Source organism: Sorex fumeus, unplaced genomic scaffold (assembly GCF_029834395.1).
Source record: "Sorex fumeus unplaced genomic scaffold, SorFum_2.1 ptg000061l, whole genome shotgun sequence".
Classification (NCBI taxonomy): domain Eukaryota; kingdom Metazoa; phylum Chordata; class Mammalia; order Eulipotyphla; family Soricidae; genus Sorex; species Sorex fumeus.
The window spans coordinates 41,677,822-41,697,554 of NW_026606118.1; the positions used below are offsets into that span (position 1 = coordinate 41,677,822).

The 19,733-nt window shown below is 40.0% G+C and overlaps 1 protein-coding gene across 4 annotated transcripts in view; it reads right to left on the reverse strand.

The window, feature by feature from the left end:
* Positions 1-19,733, reverse strand: part of LOC130034382 (sodium/potassium-transporting ATPase subunit beta-1-interacting protein 2) — a 211,010-nt gene that overhangs the window by 18,754 nt on the left and 172,523 nt on the right. For all 4 annotated transcript variants that reach the window (XM_056125886.1, XM_056125888.1, XM_056125885.1 and 1 more), the window contains exon 2: positions 19,174-19,234. In XM_056125886.1, coding sequence (XP_055981861.1) covers positions 19,174-19,234 — 61 coding nt within the window. The remainder of the gene's footprint in view (positions 1-19,173; positions 19,235-19,733) is intronic.

Here is a 19,733-nt window from a genome sequence, read left to right on the forward strand (position 1 = left end):
TAAGTGGAATTTTTTAAGGTATGACACAGGGTAGAAGTCAACAGCAGAAGTTAAGGAAAGTTGCAGATCTTTGGAAACCTTTCATTTTGGTGGTTTACTATGAGCCCGGCAAGCTACCGAGAGTGTCTCGCCCGTAAGGCAGAGCCTGGAAAGCTCCCCGTGACGTATTCGATATGCCAAACACAGTAACAACAGTCTCCAATGGAGACGTTACAGGGCCCGCTCGAGCAAATCGATGAACAACGGGAGAGTAGTAACAGTGACAGTGACTATGAGGGACAAAGAATAGAATGAATCTATGAGATACAGAAAAAATGGAAGATAATTCATATCACAGAGAAAAAGTACTGGGGCCAGGGAGATGGCCCAAAGGCATGGAACGTATGCCTTTGCTGCATCAGGATCAAAGACGGATCTTAGCATCTCCCGAGTCCCGCATGGCACCACTAGCTTGTGTCCTGATTTGGCCCCAGCACCAGCGGGTCTTGGAAGCCTCTCACTGCTTGGATGGAACACAGGACCCTCAGGCACACAATCCTGGGTCCAGCAGCAGTGAGTGATCCCACAGACCCTGAACATCATGGAGCAAGTCTCCTCTCCCCCTCAAAACAAAACAGAAAACCTAAACAAAGAGAAGAAAACATATACAGAGAAGTTTCTCATGTGCCTCTAGCCATTTGTATTTCTTCTTTAAGAAAGTTTCTATTCATTTCTTCCCCCCATTTTTGGATGGGGTTGGACTTTTTTCTGTAAAGTTCTACCAGTACCTTATATAGATTGGATATTAAAACCAAATCAGATGGGCACTGGGTAAATATTTTTTTCCCCAATCTGTGGGCTGTCTTTGTATCTTGGTCTCTTTTTTATAGACCAATACCCAGGGAAAGTAGAAACAAGGGCCAGGAGGATTGGTCCATGTTTGGATACCAATCTCAAATGGTAGGTAAGGATTATACAACTACTCCTAATACTGCTTGGCCAACTGAGGGAGAAGGCAGTTGGGATAGAGAAGGGACAACCATGACAAAACTGAAAATGATCACTCTTGATAAGAACTGTGTGCTGAAAACAGATAAAGGAACAAACATACTAACTTCTCAGTACCTGTTTGCAAATCATAAATATCCTTAAGGGGGTTAGGGAGGAGAAAGAAAGAGAGAAAGACAGGCAGAGACAGATAGACAGACAAAGAGACAAAGATAGGCAGAGAGAGAGAGAGAGAGAGAGAGAGAGAGAGAGAGAAAGAGAGAGAGAGAGAAGGAAACTGCCTTCCATTCTTCCATAGAGGAAGGTTGGAGGCAAGGTGGCAGGAGGGAAATTGGGAACACTGATGGTGGAAAATGTACACTGGTGGAGGGATGGGTGTTAGAACACAGTATGACTGAAATTTGACCATGATCAGCTTGGTAGCACTGTATCTCTGTATCTCACATGATTCAAAAATAAAAATAGCACTGTAGCACTGTCCTCCGTTGTTCATCGATTGGCTTGAGCGGGCACCAGTAATGTCTCCATTGTGAGACTTGTTGTAACTATTTTTGGCATATCGAATACGCCATGGGGAGCTTGTCAGGCTCTGCCATGCAGGCGGGATACTCTTGGTAGCTTGCCAGGCTCTCAGAGAGGGACGGAGGAATCGAACCCCGCTTGGCTGAGTGCAAGGCAAAAGCCTTACCTGCTGTACTATCGCTCCAGCCCCAAAATAAAAATAAAGTAAAGAAAATATATACAAAACTGAATTTAGATAGTCAAATTGTTTTTATTTAAAATCATTTTGTATATTGTCAGGAAGGACAATGACATGGGAACTCATTTATGGACTCCAAGTTTTTGATAAGTTTGTAGCCATTCAGAGGAATGTGTGAGAATAAAGCCTCTGACAGCACGGAACGGATGAGATAAAAAGCCTGGCTCAAGGGTTCTTTCAGAGAGAAACAGTCTCTTTCATATCAGAGCCAGGTTGCAAAGAGACAAAGGGTAATTGCCAAAGGACAGAAGGGTTCAGATCCTGGAAGGGAAGAGTTAATGTATTTGTGTTGGGTAGCTCTGATTTTCTCAGGGTTAAGTGCCCTGGGCTTGTGGACCCTCCAGGAGATTTGCATGTGTTTTGTGGCATGTGAGGAAGGAGTGAAAGCCTTGCAGCAGAGCAAGGAGCCACCTAGGCGGGTTGAAGTGACATTCTCCAACAATCTGCAGCAACCCAAGATCAGAAGCAGAGACACTGCATCTCAGGCATAAATGCTGAAATATAAACCTGAAGGAAGTGAAATCCAGGAATGAAACCAGAGCTTTTAGGGAGTGTGTCTCTGTCAGTATTAATCATACAGAGAGACGAGGAGTATAAAGATCAAACAGAGAAAAAGAAAGGATCTCTTGGAGGGAAGCTCCAAAAGATGGATGAAGAAATTTTTCTCAAAAAGGGCGTCAGAAAACATGGAGTGAGAAAAGAGAATTAATAGATAGGTATAATTTAAGAGTTGCTGATTTCATTCTATTATTTTTTCACATATTGAATCACAGTGAGATACACAATAAAGAAGTTGTTCATGACTTGATTTCAGTTATATAATGTTACAACATTAGTCCCTTCACCACCAAGATTCCCAGTTTCCCTCCTCTCCCCTCTCTACTCCTTCCTCTATGACAGGGACTTTCCTTCTCTCTCTCTCTCTCTCTCTCTCTCTCTCTCAAACTGTCTCTCTCTCTGTCTCTCTCCCTCCCTTTTTGGGCTGTATGATTTGCAATACAGACGGAAAGGTTATCTCTTTATATATATTTATATTTATACATATATATCTCTCACTGTAGCACTTTTGTCTCATTGTTCATTGATTTGCTCGAGTGGGCACCAGAAACATCTCCATTTTGAGACTTCTTGTTACTGTTTTTGACATGTTGAATACACTATGAAGAGCTTTCTAGGTTTTGCTGTGCAGGAGGGATACTCTCAGTAGCTTGCCAGTCTCTCCAAGAGGGGCAGAGGGAATCGAGCCCGTGTTGGCCGCGTACAAGGCAAACACCCTACCCACTGTGCTATCGCTCGCCCATATATGTATGTGTGTGTGTGTGTGTGTGTGTGTGTGTGTGTATGTGTGTGTGTGTTCTTTTACCTAATTTCAACACAAGTGTGTGTGTGGGGGGGGGCAAAGGGCAATTAGGAGAGATACGGCAATAATAGTTATAATGGTTGGAAATGATAACTCTGGACTAAAGTTTGTGATTTTAGAAACACCCTCCGCTTCCTCCTCAATGAAGGTGATCAAGGTGGTCCTTGAAGAAGAAAGCATAAGGGTTGATAAAGTGAGTGGTGATGGAGGTGGGAGGAACTAGAGGGTCAGGACATTGTAAGTCTAGGTTCTAAGCATTATGTGGTCATGTTTCTTTATTACTTTCAACAGTCATAAGGAAGCCTGCAGAATTGGGTGAAATCGCTAAGCAAACTTCATCTCAAAGTGTCTGATCATCTTGTGCTGTGGCATTTGTATAGTTTCCATTGATTCACTTGTCTGTTTTGTCCTCCCCTATTAGAAATGCATTCAACTTCATATGACAAAGCTTTCAGCTGAAATTAGAGAGAACCATTATTACAAGCTCCAGGTGAGTTAGATAGACATGACTGGCTATGTCTTTTTTGCTGACACTCAGGATATATTTAGAAGACTCAACGCACTTAAGTGTAGTGGTTTTAATTAGGCTGTGGGCACATCAAGGTATGAATATTTACGAAAACAAAAAAACAAAAAGTATACATGCTATAATCACTCAATAGAGAAATATTTCTTGCCATGTAATTTTTTGCCAACATTTAACAACCTTTGCCTCATTTTTCAGCCTCCAGAAAGGGAAAAAAATCACATAACTCCTCAAGCAAAATTAATCATTTCTTTAGAACTACAGCAGCAGTTTCAGGAAAGAGAATGCCCACTGGTTGCTCTAACATTTTTATTGATATTCTGGAAAGTTTAAATTAGATTTGCTATAGCGAGCTCATTAAAACACTTAAGATCATTCCTGTGTGGAATTATGGTGTTCATTTTGCTCAATATGCATTAGGAAAGCAATCCACTTTTTGAAAGGTACACTTTTTTTTTTGGGTTCTTAATTTCTACATAGTCCTCTTATTTTTCCTTTAGGTACAGGGGAATGTCACTTCCTCAGAGGAAATTTCTCTAGTCCTTTGGACTGGATGAGACATCCATAGGGTGCAATCCTAACACACCTCAACTCATCCTGTTGGAAGTGTCATCATTTCTCAGCGTAATTCCACCTGTGTGCTGCTCTGTGTGCTTATGAAGGTGAGGAGAGCCTGTATTTGGGTCTCTGCTTCATCTCCAGTGACAAACAACAAAGCCTAACATGGAGTCAGTATGTGTTGAATCAAGTATCACAGTAAAGTAATACGGAAAATCAAAACAGAGAATTGGGAGGCTTATTGGCCTCAATCTTGGTGCTTGACTTGAGCAAGTCAAGTCAATTCCTTTCCTCAACTGTACAATCTGGGGATTAACGTAGGTGATTGCTAATATGTATCGTACTTTTTTTGATTATGCATAACTTTGTATTTCTATGGTTTACATACCAACAGCAACAATAGAGTGCTTAAAGGGCAAATATCTGCAAAGGTAGAGTGAAGATAAAGTATCAGTGTAAAGCAGTTATTTCCCTCTGGTTGTTACTACTATTATGCACTGATTTTTATTAAGCAACTTTCCAGAATGTTCTGTTGCTGAATGAGATCTATCTAAATCTACCTATCTGTCTATATTCTACCTAATCTATTACCTATTACTTTGTCTATAAATTCTTAAAAACTGTAATTTTAAGAGAAACAAGTTATAATAAGACATTGTTTTTTTTAATCAGTGTTTTTTTTTTTTATCAATAGCCATTGGAACCTGAGACGTGACAGTTCCCAGTTGAAAAATGGAATGATGAAAATTCTCAATTTGTAATCCAGTGATGAAAAAGGTGAGCCTTGGGAAAGGGGGACTAGGATTGACAAGCATGGCATCAACAGAAATAGTGTCCCCAGACCCATTTACTTTAGTGATGAAGGTGTATGGACACGTGACTGTTTCCTTTCACAGCATTTCTCTAGGGAATTCCTTTAACATCAACTTCATTAGTTACAAAGGCAGCAATCCATATCCAATTTTCTTTCTGTGTCCAGATTGTTCATGTATAAACTAGGATCCTTTGTTGGAAACATTCGCAATTAATCCCATAAATAAACAAAAAATGCAAATCTTGCACTGCCTGCCCCAGACACGCCTGCTGACTCTCAGGCCTGACCACCATGTATTTTACACAAAAATGAGTTGAAATTCCCACTTTGGGCCTAACCTAATTTTCAAGTGATAATAGACATGCGTTCCCAGAAGCCCTCAATGCCTCTTGATAGCAACATCCTAATTTCCTTTCCTGGTAAATGTTTTAAATAAGAGTTTAGCACCAAAGGAAATTAACCTTTAAATTAATTGTAATTATAAAATGCCATCACTGATTTTTGTCTTCAGCCTAATTACTTTCTATTATTTAAACAAACCTCACCTCCTGTGAGCTTTAAGTTTGTTTCTTCTTCACTCCCTACCTTACAATGCCAACCAATCCTAGCAGAGGACTCCTGGAGTATGGAGTCTCTCTTGCTAGAAGAGCCTCATTTAAATGTCACAGCAGATTGAAGGTATGCCTCACGCTCTTGCTTATTTACAAGGCACTCTTTCAGCAGCTACTATGTGTAAAGGTTTCTCAGTCAGATGGTTTTGTTCCGCATACCTGGTGGACATCCTTGGAGATGCAGTGATTTTTCAGTTCTCCTGCTGTTAAGGAGGAGATAGCTAAGCCCTGCCATCTGTTTCTATTAGATGTCACTTCCAAAACTAAAGCACAACTGGACGTAATGAAGTGGGCTCCCGCCAACATCATATATCAAAAGACTAACTTTGAATGTGCTTTCTTCTCAGCACGTCTCTGCTGTAGAAGGCTTTTAGAATTCTATCTCCCGTGCCAGCTCTTTGTCTTGCTCTCATTTGTTCTATCAAATGCAACTAAGAGATCCCAGCAACTTTATTTTGTGAGCATGTGTATCTACATTCAGGTGCTAAAAGCATCCTATTTTTCTACCACTTAGCTGTGCTTTCCTTTTTAAGTCATTATAGTTGTGAAAATAAAGAGAACTGGGGAAGAATCAAGTATGGGGACATTCATCACGGGTTGGCCATCTGCAGAAAGGAAAGAAGCAGAATAATCATGTTGAAAGAATCTTCTCTAATCCCTTTTGTAAATGCTACCTCATCTTCCCTTCATATACTCTGGTTCTCTTTTCTATAAGAACTGATTAAAACAGTTCAAAAAAACCTTTTGTCTATCAAAAAGGATAACTTCAGTTCACCCACACAGATATTTTATCTTCATAAAATATCTCCTTATGACTCCTTATTAAAAAGTCCTTCTTTGCTAGTGTGAATGTTGTCACCTCAGTATGGATTCTTTCAAAATAAGGTCTTGGTTGCTTTGAATCAACAAAAGATTGAAAATGAATTAGCTTTTCCAATTATATTTTTGACACATAAACATAAGGTTTATTTAAAGATGAGCATACTATAAATGTCTTCATGAATAAAAAATCGTATAGTTCTATGAGGGACACATAATGAGAAAAATAGAAAATACATATTTTGAGGATCAGACTCAACTTTGCCCTAAATGTCTCATTTTAAAATAACCACTTCTTGAATATTCTCTGCAGAGAGGTCAAACTGCAAATAATTTCAGGTACCAGGTGTCCAAACAAGAAGTCTAGGGTCTTCTTGGAATTGGGGTGGGTAATCTCTCTCCAAACCCCCAACTTCTTGAAGCTCCAGATGCTAGGTCCACCTCCCACAGTCGTTACTATGTCAACTCAGACCACAGATCGTGAAGTCTCTGAATAGCACGACACCTCCTAATTCCTCAATATTGAAATTTTAGTAGAAGCACACCAAATCAGATGGGGAAAGTAACATAGATGTCAGTAAACTCATCAAACAAATACAATACCACAGAGGGCTTAATTAGCAACAAACAGCTTAATAAATACTTAGGTAAGGACCTAGCAACATCGTGATCAGATTAAACAATTTTCACACATTTTTTGTACGTATTAATTTTAATATTGTAGATTTTTTATCGAATCAACTTCATCCCTAGAATTCTAAGCTTTGATATCTAATTAATTTAAACTCTAGAATTCTATTAACAAGAGCTATGGCTTTTGTCTACGTTAAAATAAATTTTCAAAATTAAAAAAAATTAATGTTCACTCTCATTTCTTTTCAATGATCACAAGAGGGAGCAATTTCACCAGTAGGCTGAAAGAGAGACCTTGAGCTCACTATTTTTGGGAAGGAGAGAGAGAGAGAGAGAGAAAGAGAGAGATGTTAAGAAATGTTCTTATCATCTTATCATTAACAGAGAAACTTACAAATGTGATTGATGGAGGCATATGTACATGTGAGAAACAAGTACTTGTTTCAGATATTAATCATTTATTCGGTCTTTTATTTTTACATATGGCAGTATTTCACTGTCCCCACCCATTCCCCTTGTGTAGAAAGAAAGAAAGGTGCTCTATTCCAGTGGATCATTTATTTATTTACACTAACCAGGGGACCATCACATTTCCTTAAGAGTTTCCATTTATTTTATGAAATATTTGTGATTATTTATGGGTTGACCCATTTATTTCCCAGATTTTCTTTTTCTTTTTTGGCCACACCCACACCCAGCACATTCAGGCGTTACTCCTGGATCTGCATTCAGGAATTAGTTCTGGCAGGCTCTCGGGCCATATAGGATGCCTGGGATCAAACTTAGATTGTTTTCATGCAAGGCAAAAGCCCTGCCCGCCATATTATCACTCTAGCACCTATTTCCCATATTCTTACAGTGCTCTGCTCCAGGCTGGGGCTAACCTAGATGCTTGGAATAGCTGTGTTCAAGACAGGTGTGTTCTCTGATGGCTCCCCCTGGCTCTCCTTGAAGGAGAAAGTATGTGCTGAAGTGATGTCACGAGATTGTGAATAAACTCAGTGACCCAGGGCAAATTATTTATCTTTCTGGGTCTAAAAACTTAAGGTATTAAGATAGAGCATTAGGTGGTAGGTTCCAATTATTTGGAAATATGCAGCATATCAGTTGTAAGAAAGTCTTAAGCAGAACCAAAAGCTGTAAAATCAAGTAAATGTGGTACTTTGGGGAGGAAGGTTGTTGAAGAGGAAGGAGGTGACACCTTTTAGCTTAGTCCCACGATGATTCTGTAAAGCATAGCCAGAGACTAATAGAGTCCAAAATATGGAATTTTAGTCACAATAATATGATTATGTTCAGAGAAAGGGGAAGAAATTACAGCTTTAACTTTGTGGGAGGCCAGCAGGTAAGGACATATTATTTTGCTGTCACTATCAAAACCACCAATGTTATAAATAAACAGGAATGTACTAACAATATTTTACTCTTAATTTGAGCTTGAATTTGAGTCTTGCAAAGTAAAAGGCATATCATTCTCTTAGCTCTACCTGTCAAACAGGCAACTTAGAACTCAAGCACCTTTTCTGGGCTTGCCTGTCCCCTTAGTTATGTTTTAAGAGTGCTTTTAAATAACCTAAAAGAAAGCTTTGACTTTTGGAGGGCTGGAGAAATAGCTCAAAAGCCAAGCACATGCTATGCATGCATATGGCTGAGTCAGATTCCCCAGCATCACATGGTTCCCTGAGCTCTGCCAGGAGCAATCCCCAGAACAGACCTACCTAGTAGTCCCTGAGCACAGATGGCTGTGGCCCACTAAATGAGAGAGAGAGAGAGAGAGACAGACAGACAGACAGACAGATAGAGAACAAGAGAGACAGAGAGATACACACAGAGAAAGACAGAGAGACAGAGACAGTAAGACAGAGACACAGACAGAGAAAGAGAGGCAGAGAGAGACAGAGACAGAGAGACAGAGAAAGACAGACAGACAGAGAGAGAGATAGGAAGAGAGAATGGAAGCAAACAATCTCAGGTCTCCAAAGAGGATGTAAATTAGATATATAGGTGACACACAGATGGAAGAATGATGAGTAGGTGAAGGAGAATGAAAGGAATGAAAGAAAAACAGAAAATCACTGTCACTGTCCTCCCATTGTTCATTGATTTGCTCTTGCAGGCCCAGTAATGCCATTGTGACAATTGTTATTGTGTTTGGCATATCAAATACGTCATGGGTACCTTGCCAGGCTTTGCCGTGCGGGCGAGATACTCTCCGTAGCTTGCTGGGCTCTCTGAGAGGGGCAGAAGAATTGAACTCGGGTCGACCATGTTGGTCGCTTGCAAGGCAAACGCCTTACCTGCTGTGCTATCACTCCAGCCCAGGAAATATGCTGAAATATCAACTGAGGACCAGAGTCTTGTGGAGTCATTCTCTTTATGGTTGCTGTTGCATCTTTTTGTCTGTATTTAATATATAGTGCATTTCTTCAATAAGCTTACAATTCTTTATTAATAGAGAAATAAATATTTTTTGAACATTGAGTACTACCTGAGTCATATGTGGGAATGCATGTGATTGTGCTCAAAGAATTTCTTCCAAACTTGATGATTCTGACAAACTGAAAAAAATGGTCAAAACATACAGTATGAAGTTCAATACATAGAAGTGTGGGCCAGCGGGCTTTAGGAGAAAAATCAAACAAAAATAACAGAAAATTATTAGCTTTGGAGCAGTGAATAATTTCCTGTGGTTTTCTTTTCAAATGAAAGTGTCTATAAATCGATTGTAACTTTTATCCCAAGGCCAGTTAATTTGGGAGAATCTAGGACAAGTTTTCATGCAGTTGTGTGAGTTGGGGGGTGCCTGCATGTGTTGAACTGTAAGTTTAAGCATCTGGAATTCATTTTTCAGTAATTTTTCAACATAAATCCTGTTGCATGACGTTTGTGTGTTTGTGTGTGTGTGTGTGTGTGTGTGTATTGGTGGGGGGGGGGGGCACCAGGCAGTGCTCAGGGATAACTTGGTTCTTCTCTCAGGGATGATTCCTAGTGGGTCCAGGGGACTGACCACAGGGGGTGCTGGATATTGAACATTAGTTGGCAGCAGGCAAGGTAATTGCTGTACCTGCGTGACCTCCAAATTTATACCTGGCAGTTCTCAGGGGAACCGTGCATTGCAGGGCATTGAAACTCTTATCTCTGTTATCCCCCCAGCCTCCCTAGGATAACATTTAAAAAACACCCTTCATGTTTTGTACCAGATGATTGAAATGTTTTAGATCATGTTCAAATACACTGTAGTTTTCTTAGGAAGATAGTGGCTGGAGCAGGAGAAATAGTACAGCAGGCAAGGTGCTTGCTTGCCTTGAGTGGGGCCATCCAGGCTTGATTCTTGATACTACATATGATCCCCGGGGTCCCACTAGTAGTGATCCTTGAGCACAGAGCCAGGAGGAGGAGCTGAGCACTGCCAAGTGTGGCGCAAAAACAAAAGCAGAAAAAGAAAAGATAGTGACAACTTAAACACTGCCCCCTTTTTCCAGAGGGCTGATTTATAAGGCAAACTATTTAAAAGGAAAGACCATAGAAGTTGAGAAAACACAACTCTTTCACCCCCCCCATTCAAGACTTGCAGTATTCTCCATGGCTGCCTATCCTCCTTTTAATGGTCTCATCCCACCTCTCAAAAGAAGCCACTGCAGGTCCTCAGTCTTTCACTGTTAACTGGGCAACCCACAGCAGAGAGGAAAGTCACAGATTGAGGAGGTAGTGAGTGAAGAGCTGAGACGAACCTCAGGAACGTTTAAACCAGGAAGCCAGGAACATTTTATTTCTTTCAGAGAATAATGTAAAAGACCACATAGAGGGGCAAAGAAAAGACCTGAGGTTATCAGAGAACTCTGCACAGTTGGCTGGCAAAGGGCACAGGGCATTGAACCCTGCCACAAAGACAGCTCCGAGAGCGAGGGAGAAAAGGAAGAAAGTCTCCTGGCTGCCTTTTCATGAATAAAGAGATGAAAGCACCTTGCAGCAGTTGCTCCCCTCAAGTGAAAACCACGTGTCAAGGCATAACTGCTGGAGTGGGGTCTCAACTTGCTATCTGGTGAGGAGCTGCCCTTTGGGGGACCTCCTGTGTACCCCCAGATCAGGAAGTGCTGAGCCCAAGACATAGCTGGAACTATCCAGGAGCTACAGCTGGCCCCCTGTGTGCCCAGGGCATTTCAGATGTCCAGAAAGAAGTCACACAATAGGTGTCTGAATAAGAAGCTTTCTGAGGAAATTGCATCCCTTTACCTTCTTACAGCCTAAAACACAATATAATTCTATTTCATGATACAGCTTTAAAGTGCTGATATATTATCATCAAATGCTTTTTTTAAGTTATAAAAACAGGGGTCTGAGAGACTATAGAGATTAAATTGCTTTTCTGGCATGTGGCTGACCCAGGTTCAATGGCAGATACCACATAAGGTCCCCTGAGCATTACCAGGAGAGCCAGGACTAAGAGCTGAGCATCACTGGGTATGGTCCACACACCCCTCCCAATTATTTACAACACTAAAGAGGTAATTAAGCTTAAAGGAATTCATAAGGATGGGGTCCACATGAAACAGGAGCAATGTGTGAGATTTCTTACAGGAGGAAGTTACAGACCTCGCACACAGAATTCAACCAGGCGAGAACTTAGAAGCCAGCCAAGGAGAGGGACCTTAGAAGGACCCAAACCTGACTACCTCTTGATCTTGGCCGTAATCTTCCATAAATGTGGGACAAACCTCCAGAAGTCTGTTGATTAGGTGCTCACGTCTTCTGGATTCTGCTATTTCTTTCCATGGGGCAGGGATTTGCACCTATTCTTGCTTGCTAAACGCTGCGCCCAGACGTGATGCCGTTCCCAGCACGCACAGCAGAGGGCAGTGGTGTCCTGTGACTCTGCACGGTCAGCCCCAGGGGCAAGCTGTGGCTACTCTTCAGAGAATTTCAGGATCTGAGACTAAACGTCAAGTCAAGATTCAGGCATTTTCACCAGGGGGAAGGGGAACGAAAACAACCAATAACTTTTCACTAAAGTTCTATGTATAAATATTAATCACAGCAGGCTCTCAGAAAGAAAATGAGAGACTGTAAAAGGAGAAATTGGGAACAAATGTTTGATGTGTCATTTCACTCCCTCTAGTAGAATAGCTTTTGACTACTGAGTGGGTGTCTCTAAGGGTCCTTGCACCCTCCCTGCAGCTCCTGGGGGTTTCTACCTAGCAGGACTCCCCACCCCCACACCTGAGAGTGTCTGCTATTGGCACAGTTATAGAACTGTTGCAGGCAGACAGAAAGATAGGGGTTCCTGGTAAGGTACTGGACAAAACATTATCTGAAACGAAATAAAGTTTGTAGGTATGAAAGCCTTTGACACAAACAACCCATCAGGGGCTATTGAGATGCAGAATTCCAGGCCTGGAATACTTTAAGAACAGAGATGGATGGAGCCCTGGGTGAGAGTCTCCACAAAGGACACGGAAGAACATCATCAAAAGACCATCAACAGCTCCAGGCTCCCCGGAGGTGACCTAGGTGAGGGAAGAGTATTCTCTCCTCTTTTGAAGTAAAGCAACTGGGGAACCCGATTCCTTTGCTGAAGGGCGTCTTGTCTCCCACAGGCAACCTAACCAAACACTCAGTGTTCTTCAGGGGGCCTTTAGGAATGGAAACTAAGCTAACTGGGCACATGGTCGGCTAACACAACCTCTGCACTGAACTATCATGATGCTTCATGCAATTGCACAGCTGGATAAAACAGACACACCACCAGATCCCCTCTGTGCTTACTTATAATTAAAATTCAGGGCTTACTTTCTGAGAGCTTTTTTTTTTTTCACTTTCAGTAAAGCCTGCATTCCTTTAAAGGAGCAAAATCATTTCCTTTGAAATCTAATTATCCAAACTAAGGCGACATTTTAAACCTCTTTTACTCTAAAGCATTGGAAGGCAAATGTTCTAGGACACGTCTGTATAATAGACATATGCACTCGTCTGACACTGCTAGTGGAAAAGCAGGATGGTAGGTTGGGATGGCCCCTGACAGTGAATTCTTGAGGCATAATACAACCAAGATGGGATTTGGAAAAGTTCCTCTGTCACTAGCTCAATAGCATTATTGCCGGATTACTGGCACCGACCAAGGGCCACAGAAGGTCGGACTTCAAGGAGAAAAATTCTATCAGGTACTAAGGGTTGTGATAAGGGTATAAAAGAGAACCATTAAAAAAAACTCATCTTCTTAACAACACCATAGCAACAGACTTATCTAAGTAGAAAACCCCCAGTGGGAGCAGCTTGGGAGAAAAACTATAAAACCAACTTGCAGAGGCAAGCAGTTTGACTTCCGATTCTTGGGACCAGAAGGGAGCACAAGGCCTGCATCTGCGATGTGAACTTACTGCACTCTCTTTCTCTCTCTCTCTCTCTCTCTCTCTCTCTCTCTCTCTCTCTCTCTCTCTCTCTCTATCTCTGGAGAAGCTGGTGTTGTTGTTCTGTCTTCTCTCTTAAAAATGATTGAAAACCGCTTTCTCTCTCTCTCTCTCCTTCCTCATAATCTCTAAATAAAAGCAGTTTTCCTTCACTATTTGTCTCCTCCAGAAATTCTCTTCTGTGTGGGCAAAGCAGAGGACCTGAAAAGCTGGGTAAGGTCCAGGACTAAGGGCTCCCCCAGAAATTGAGTGTCAGGGATCATCTCCCATGCCATGCAGAACTAGTGGCCTTCCCGTGTAGCTTAACAGCTGCCTCAGGTGGCTGGTGAGAAGTGAGGATTGTGCTATGCAAGGGCTCATAGCAGATATATATTTTTAACAGTTCTAGAATTCCCCAGGTACTTCCTCACTGGGTAGAGAGTGTAGCAGCAGACTCCCTCCTTGGGGCTGTCAACTCTCCCTTCTCCCCACTTCACATAAGTTGCTGGCAACAAGGGGAAATATTAGTCCAAAGCATTTGTGTCCAGTAAATACTAATAATGGTTTGCCAGTAAATGTCCTTATCAAATGTCACGAGAGGTTCCTAGACAAAGAACCTCCGAATTGCTCAGTAGTTCCCATAGTGTCTCAGACTAGCATCAGTCCACTTGGATGTAGGAGAATAAACTGGAGACAGAATGCAAAGGGCTTGAGCAGTTGAGCAGATAGGAGACCCAGATTTGATCCCTGGCACTGCATGATCCCCCAGGGACATCAGCAGAGCAGCCAGGAGTAGCTCCTGAGTATGTAAGGGTATAAGTCCTTTCCCCCCTCCCTCCTGCCCAAAAGGCATTCTTATCTTGCCCAGCCATCAATAAAAGACTGAAACTAGGAAACTTTAATATAAGAGAAAGTCTGTGCTAATAACTATATGTTAATAATTAGGTTAATAAAGGATTGTGATTAAAATACACATAAAGACACATAAACATTACTTTTCCAGTCCTTGAAATGTAGTTTATTAGTTGTATGAAAGATCAAATTGATCTTTCAAAAGATATGAGTGACTTTAAGCCCCTTGATGTATATGGCTTTGGAACAAATTTTATTTAGATAAATTTTCTTAATATGAATTTCCTGGTATTTGAGTTCTCTAGAAAATTAAGATTCTAATAAAGAGGGATTCATTTAGAAATGTTTGTCAAAGTTATTTTAACCATTGCTTAAATTATTGTAAATGGATTCCTTACTATTTAAATGATGACTATTAGCTGTTTTTAACCCTGTTTCCTATTTCCCTGCGTAAACCAAGATACCTGAAGATTTTAGGTTACACAATAGCAAAATCTGTCACAATGAACATAAATTTCACCAGGTGCTATAGCGATTGCACAGCGGGTTGGGCATTTGCCTTGCACGCAGCGGACCCGGTTTCAATTCCTTCATCCCCCTCTGAGAGCCCAGCAAGCTACTGAGAGTATCTCGCCCACACGGCAAAGCCCGGCAAGCTACCCATGACGTATTCAATATACCAAACACAGTAACAACAAGTCTCACATTGGAGACGTTACTGGTGTCGGCTCAAGCAAATAAATGAACAATGGGAGGACAATGCTACAGACAGTGCTTTTAAAAAGTATACCTACCCAACCCTAAGCCTTTTGCTTTGCCTCATTTGCTGCTTTCTGTGAAAATCACAACCAAGAGCCAAGATACTTTCCCACAGCTGTCTCTCCCTTCCTGCTTCCCTCCCTCCCTCCCTCCCTCCCTCCCTCCCTCCCTCCCTCCCTCCTTTCCCCTCTCTTTCTCCTCTCTCTCTCTCTCTCTCTCTCTCTCTCTCTCTCCTCTCTCTCTCCCCTTCCCTCTCCTCTCTCCATGTCCCACCCTAGTGTTTTCCCTGACTGACATGATTTGGCAAGCTGAGGTCTCCCTAGAGAACTGTGAGTATACTAAAACTTTTTCTGGTTTCTTTCTTGACCAGTTTCCATCTTCACAATTTCTCATAACATGGTTAAAACAAAACTGTAGATTATGTCAAAGGGAATGAATGCATTGCTTAAAGTAACTTCAGAGATGTTAATATGAAGATGTGCCTTTTAAGAATCAAACGTTCTTGGTTCTGGAATCATGTTGTGTGGAATATTTTATGGGATTAGCCTTTCTAGGATTCCCTTTGGGAGGAATTATTCTGGAGAGATACTGATTATCTATCTAGAAGATATATATCAGTGTTGTCCTTTGAAGATAAAGATGCTCTGGCATTTTTGCAAAATGAAATAAAACATTAGGGCATGCTCAACTCCACATGTGTAGATTTTTTTTTCTTCATCACAGGTTGGCAGAAAGATACTGAAGGAAGGCAATGTCTAAGTGAATTTTGAGGAAAGTCCGTAAGTTAAAAAATCCATATGCATTTTAAGGATTTTTTGTGTGTGCATAAGCAAGAGCTTACTAGTTACTAGTTATTCTTTTTTCTTTCTTCTTTTTTTTTTTCATTTTTGGGGTCATATCTGGCAATGCTCAGGGATTATTCCTGGCTCTGCACTCAGTAATTATTCCTGGTGGTGCTCTAGGAACACATGCGATGCTGGGAATAGAACCTAGGTAGACCACATGCAAGGCAAATGCCCTTCATGCTGTACTATTACTCTGGTCCTTGCCCCTTTTTCTATACTCATCAAACACTTCAAACTCAATCTCTTCAAACTGAGTCAGTTGAATATCCATGCTACTTTCCTTACAAAACGTTTCCATATAGTCAGATCAGAAACTTAAGAATCTATCCATTAGCCTCTACTATGTCTCTTATATACTACTTAATCTTAATTCACTGGTTTCTACATTAATCATATCTATCCTTTTCATCTCAATACTTGTCTTAATTCAGGCCGTTAGCACCCCGTATCTTAATCATTTCCATGGTATCCTAACTTGTTTCTCTTTCCCTAATACTTTCCCCTTCTCATATAGACTTTCCTTCATACTGACACCAATATAATTTTTCAAAAATACATTTTTGATGATGCTATTCTGCCTTAATGAACTATACAACAATTCATTTACCATCTTGCCATATAAAATAAGGTCTTAACTACTTACTCTGTCATGATCATTTTCTTAACTCCTTTTTCTGTCATAAGCATTTTCCTATTGTTTTATTCATGCTCTATTTTCCAATCTTCTGTTAGTGCCTACCTCTAGCAAAGAACAGATTTAATCAGATCAATCTGGTTGCTCTATCCCATCATGGAAGGGTTTGATATGCTTTGTTGTTTATTAACCTTTTGCCTAGGATCACCTACTTCCATATCAGCAACACAACAAATATTAATTCATCTCTTTTCAAAAGTAAGATGCCATTATCTAATAAATTTTTAAATTCAAGCTCAAGTGCCTATTTTTATGAAATCTTTCCCATTTCATTTTCTATCTCCTTTCACAATACATTCCATATTATACAAATAATACAATTATATAAATTATTAAAAAGTTTATTATACATATATGTTCCCTTGTTTGCTCTTCTTGTATGTGTAAGTATACTTATATGCATATGTATCTGTAATATACTTAAGCTTAACTTATATGTGTAAGTATATGTATTTCACTTATGCTTAACTTATATGAGTATGATAATAAACTCTTTTTATTATGCTTACATATTCCCTTGTTTGCTTTTCTCTTTGGCAAGTTCCTAGAGGCAACAAAAGTAGAAAGAGTGTGGGGAAAGTTGTCTGCCATAGAGGCAGGGTAGAATTGAAGAGGGGGGGATATACTGAGGACATTGGTGGTGGAGAATCTACACTGGTGGGGTGTTTGATAATTGGGTGACTGAAACTCAAACATGAAAGCTTTGCAATTGTATATCACAGTGAAACTTCCTAGGGGCAAAAGATTGAGTCTTTTCATATGAAAATCTTTATAACATGACATAGCACTCAATATATTAAGACTTTTTTTTAACTTTCAATAATTTGTAGCTTTATTAATGATTGTTGCTCTTATTTTTAAACATAGGAGTGAAAATGAAAATGTCCTAGCAATGTTATCTCTAGGGCTCAGAGGCCAGAGGCATGTGAATCTGAGTCTAATATGATCCTTTTGTCAATTAGCCTGCATTTATATTAATTTTGACATCCTGCCATCATCCTATATTCTTTTTATTTTTTATTTTTTTAAATTTTATTGAATCACCATGAGATAGACACAAGCTTTCATGTTTGGGTTACAATCACACAATGACGAAGCACCCATCCCTCCACCAGTGCATGTTCCTCACCATCAATCTCCCCAGTATACCCACCCATCCCCACCCTCCCCATGCCTCCATGGCAGACAATATTACCCATACTCTCTTTCTACTTTGGGCATAATGATTTGCAATACAGACCCTGAGAGGTTATCATGTTTGGTCCTTTATCTACTTTCTGCACACATCTCCCATTTCGACCTGTTCCTCCAGCCATCTTTTTCTTAGTGATCCCTTCTCTATTTCAGCTGCCTTCTGCCCTCCTCTCATGAGGCAGGCTTCCAGCTAAGAAGCATTCCTCCTGGCCCTTGTATATACTCTCCTTGGGTGTCAGTCTCATGTTATGTTCTTTTGTACTCCACAAGTGAGTACAGTCTGAAGACTGATTTTCAAATGCTTATTTAGTGAAAGTTTCCACATTGCCTTTTATACATAGAACAATATACTGAATGTACTTCAGATCTCCAAGTTTGTCATGAATAAGTATTACTGGAAAAAAAAATCAGCTACTCAATCACTAGATGCTATTTGATTGAAAAGTGAAGAAGAAACACATTTTTTTGAATTTTTCCATCAAATTATCCTGTAACATAGCAGTGGATTCTGGTCTTTCCCCTGATTTGTCTCAAAATTCTAATTATAATGAAAAATTTTGGAACTAAATGATAAATATTCTCAACTGATTCTCCCCCCCCCCACACACACACCCTTAATTTTGGAGCAAATAGATAAATAGATACTTCCTGGGCAAGTATCCATAATAGCAGTTAGAGAGAACAGAGATATCTTTTATAATCCTTTTATTTCAGATCCTTAGGAGACAAGGGAGGAGTGAAACCTTCTACCTGTTAGTTTTAGAAAAACAGAGGCATGTGGGGCCACATATTGGCATAAAAGTGGTGTCACTATCTAAAATACCACACAAGCATTGGGACTCAATGCTGAAATTCTGACCCAGAGCTCTAGCTATATTGAGCTATAGGAACACAAAGATAATATGGACATTTGGTTTCCTAAGAACAAATTACTTGAATTAATCTAAAATTACTCCTTGTGGAAGTTTTAGGAACTGTTGTAAATACTGGGATTTCCAGTGTCTGGTGAAACTTATTAGTTAACAATATCTAACAAATGACTTGTAGAAAAAATAATCAGATGACTTTTATTTAAAATCACTTTCATCTCCAAATTTCTTTCTCTATTTCCTACCAGAATTATTATTAAGAGGAATAGATGTTGAAAATACTATATATATATAAAAAAAGGAACACGTTTTTTAAATGGATGCTTCTTTCTGTCTTTGATATGCTGGGTACTTTTTAAAAACACTTTAGCCCAATGGGTGAAAAAGGCTTATTTCCTGTTCTAATGATGTACTGGGGAATACTGTCTAAGAAGTAAGAAGACTATGTAGGAGGCAGTAAAGAAGGCACTTTGAACTTGAAAGAAACAGAGCAGAGCTTTAATACTTACAGCTGTCCTCTTCTTCAGTTATACATTTCACAACATAACAGGCGTAGATGAACCCTGCCAGCTGAAACAAAACAAAGATACTTTAGACATGAGGCAAAGGCAAAAGTCTTAGACCTCATGGGGACTGACTATTCAAAGGCCAGCAACTTATAGCTAGAGTCAGAGCTCCAAAAAAAGGTTCATCAACTTGCAAAATCTTGACTCCAGTGTTTATTTCTTATTTTAAGTGATGTCTAGTTGCCTTATAACGAAATGTGCTATTTTTTTCTTTCTCTAGTCCGTGTTTGCAAGTAAGGCAATCTTAAATTATTTTAGGTATAAAAATCGTAACTATTTATTAAATGGATTAACATTTGCATTTATACCAACGAATTTCCAGTTTAATTTTCATTAGCCCAGAATGCAAGATTTTGAAATTCAACTCACTGAAAGAATGACAATTTGAGAGAAAGATTTCATGTTATCTTGTCTGAACTTATTTTAAGAAAGACTCATGGATTCAGCAGACATAATTAGCATGATATGTTATGGAGGAGCAACAGAGTAAATTAGAAGGACTG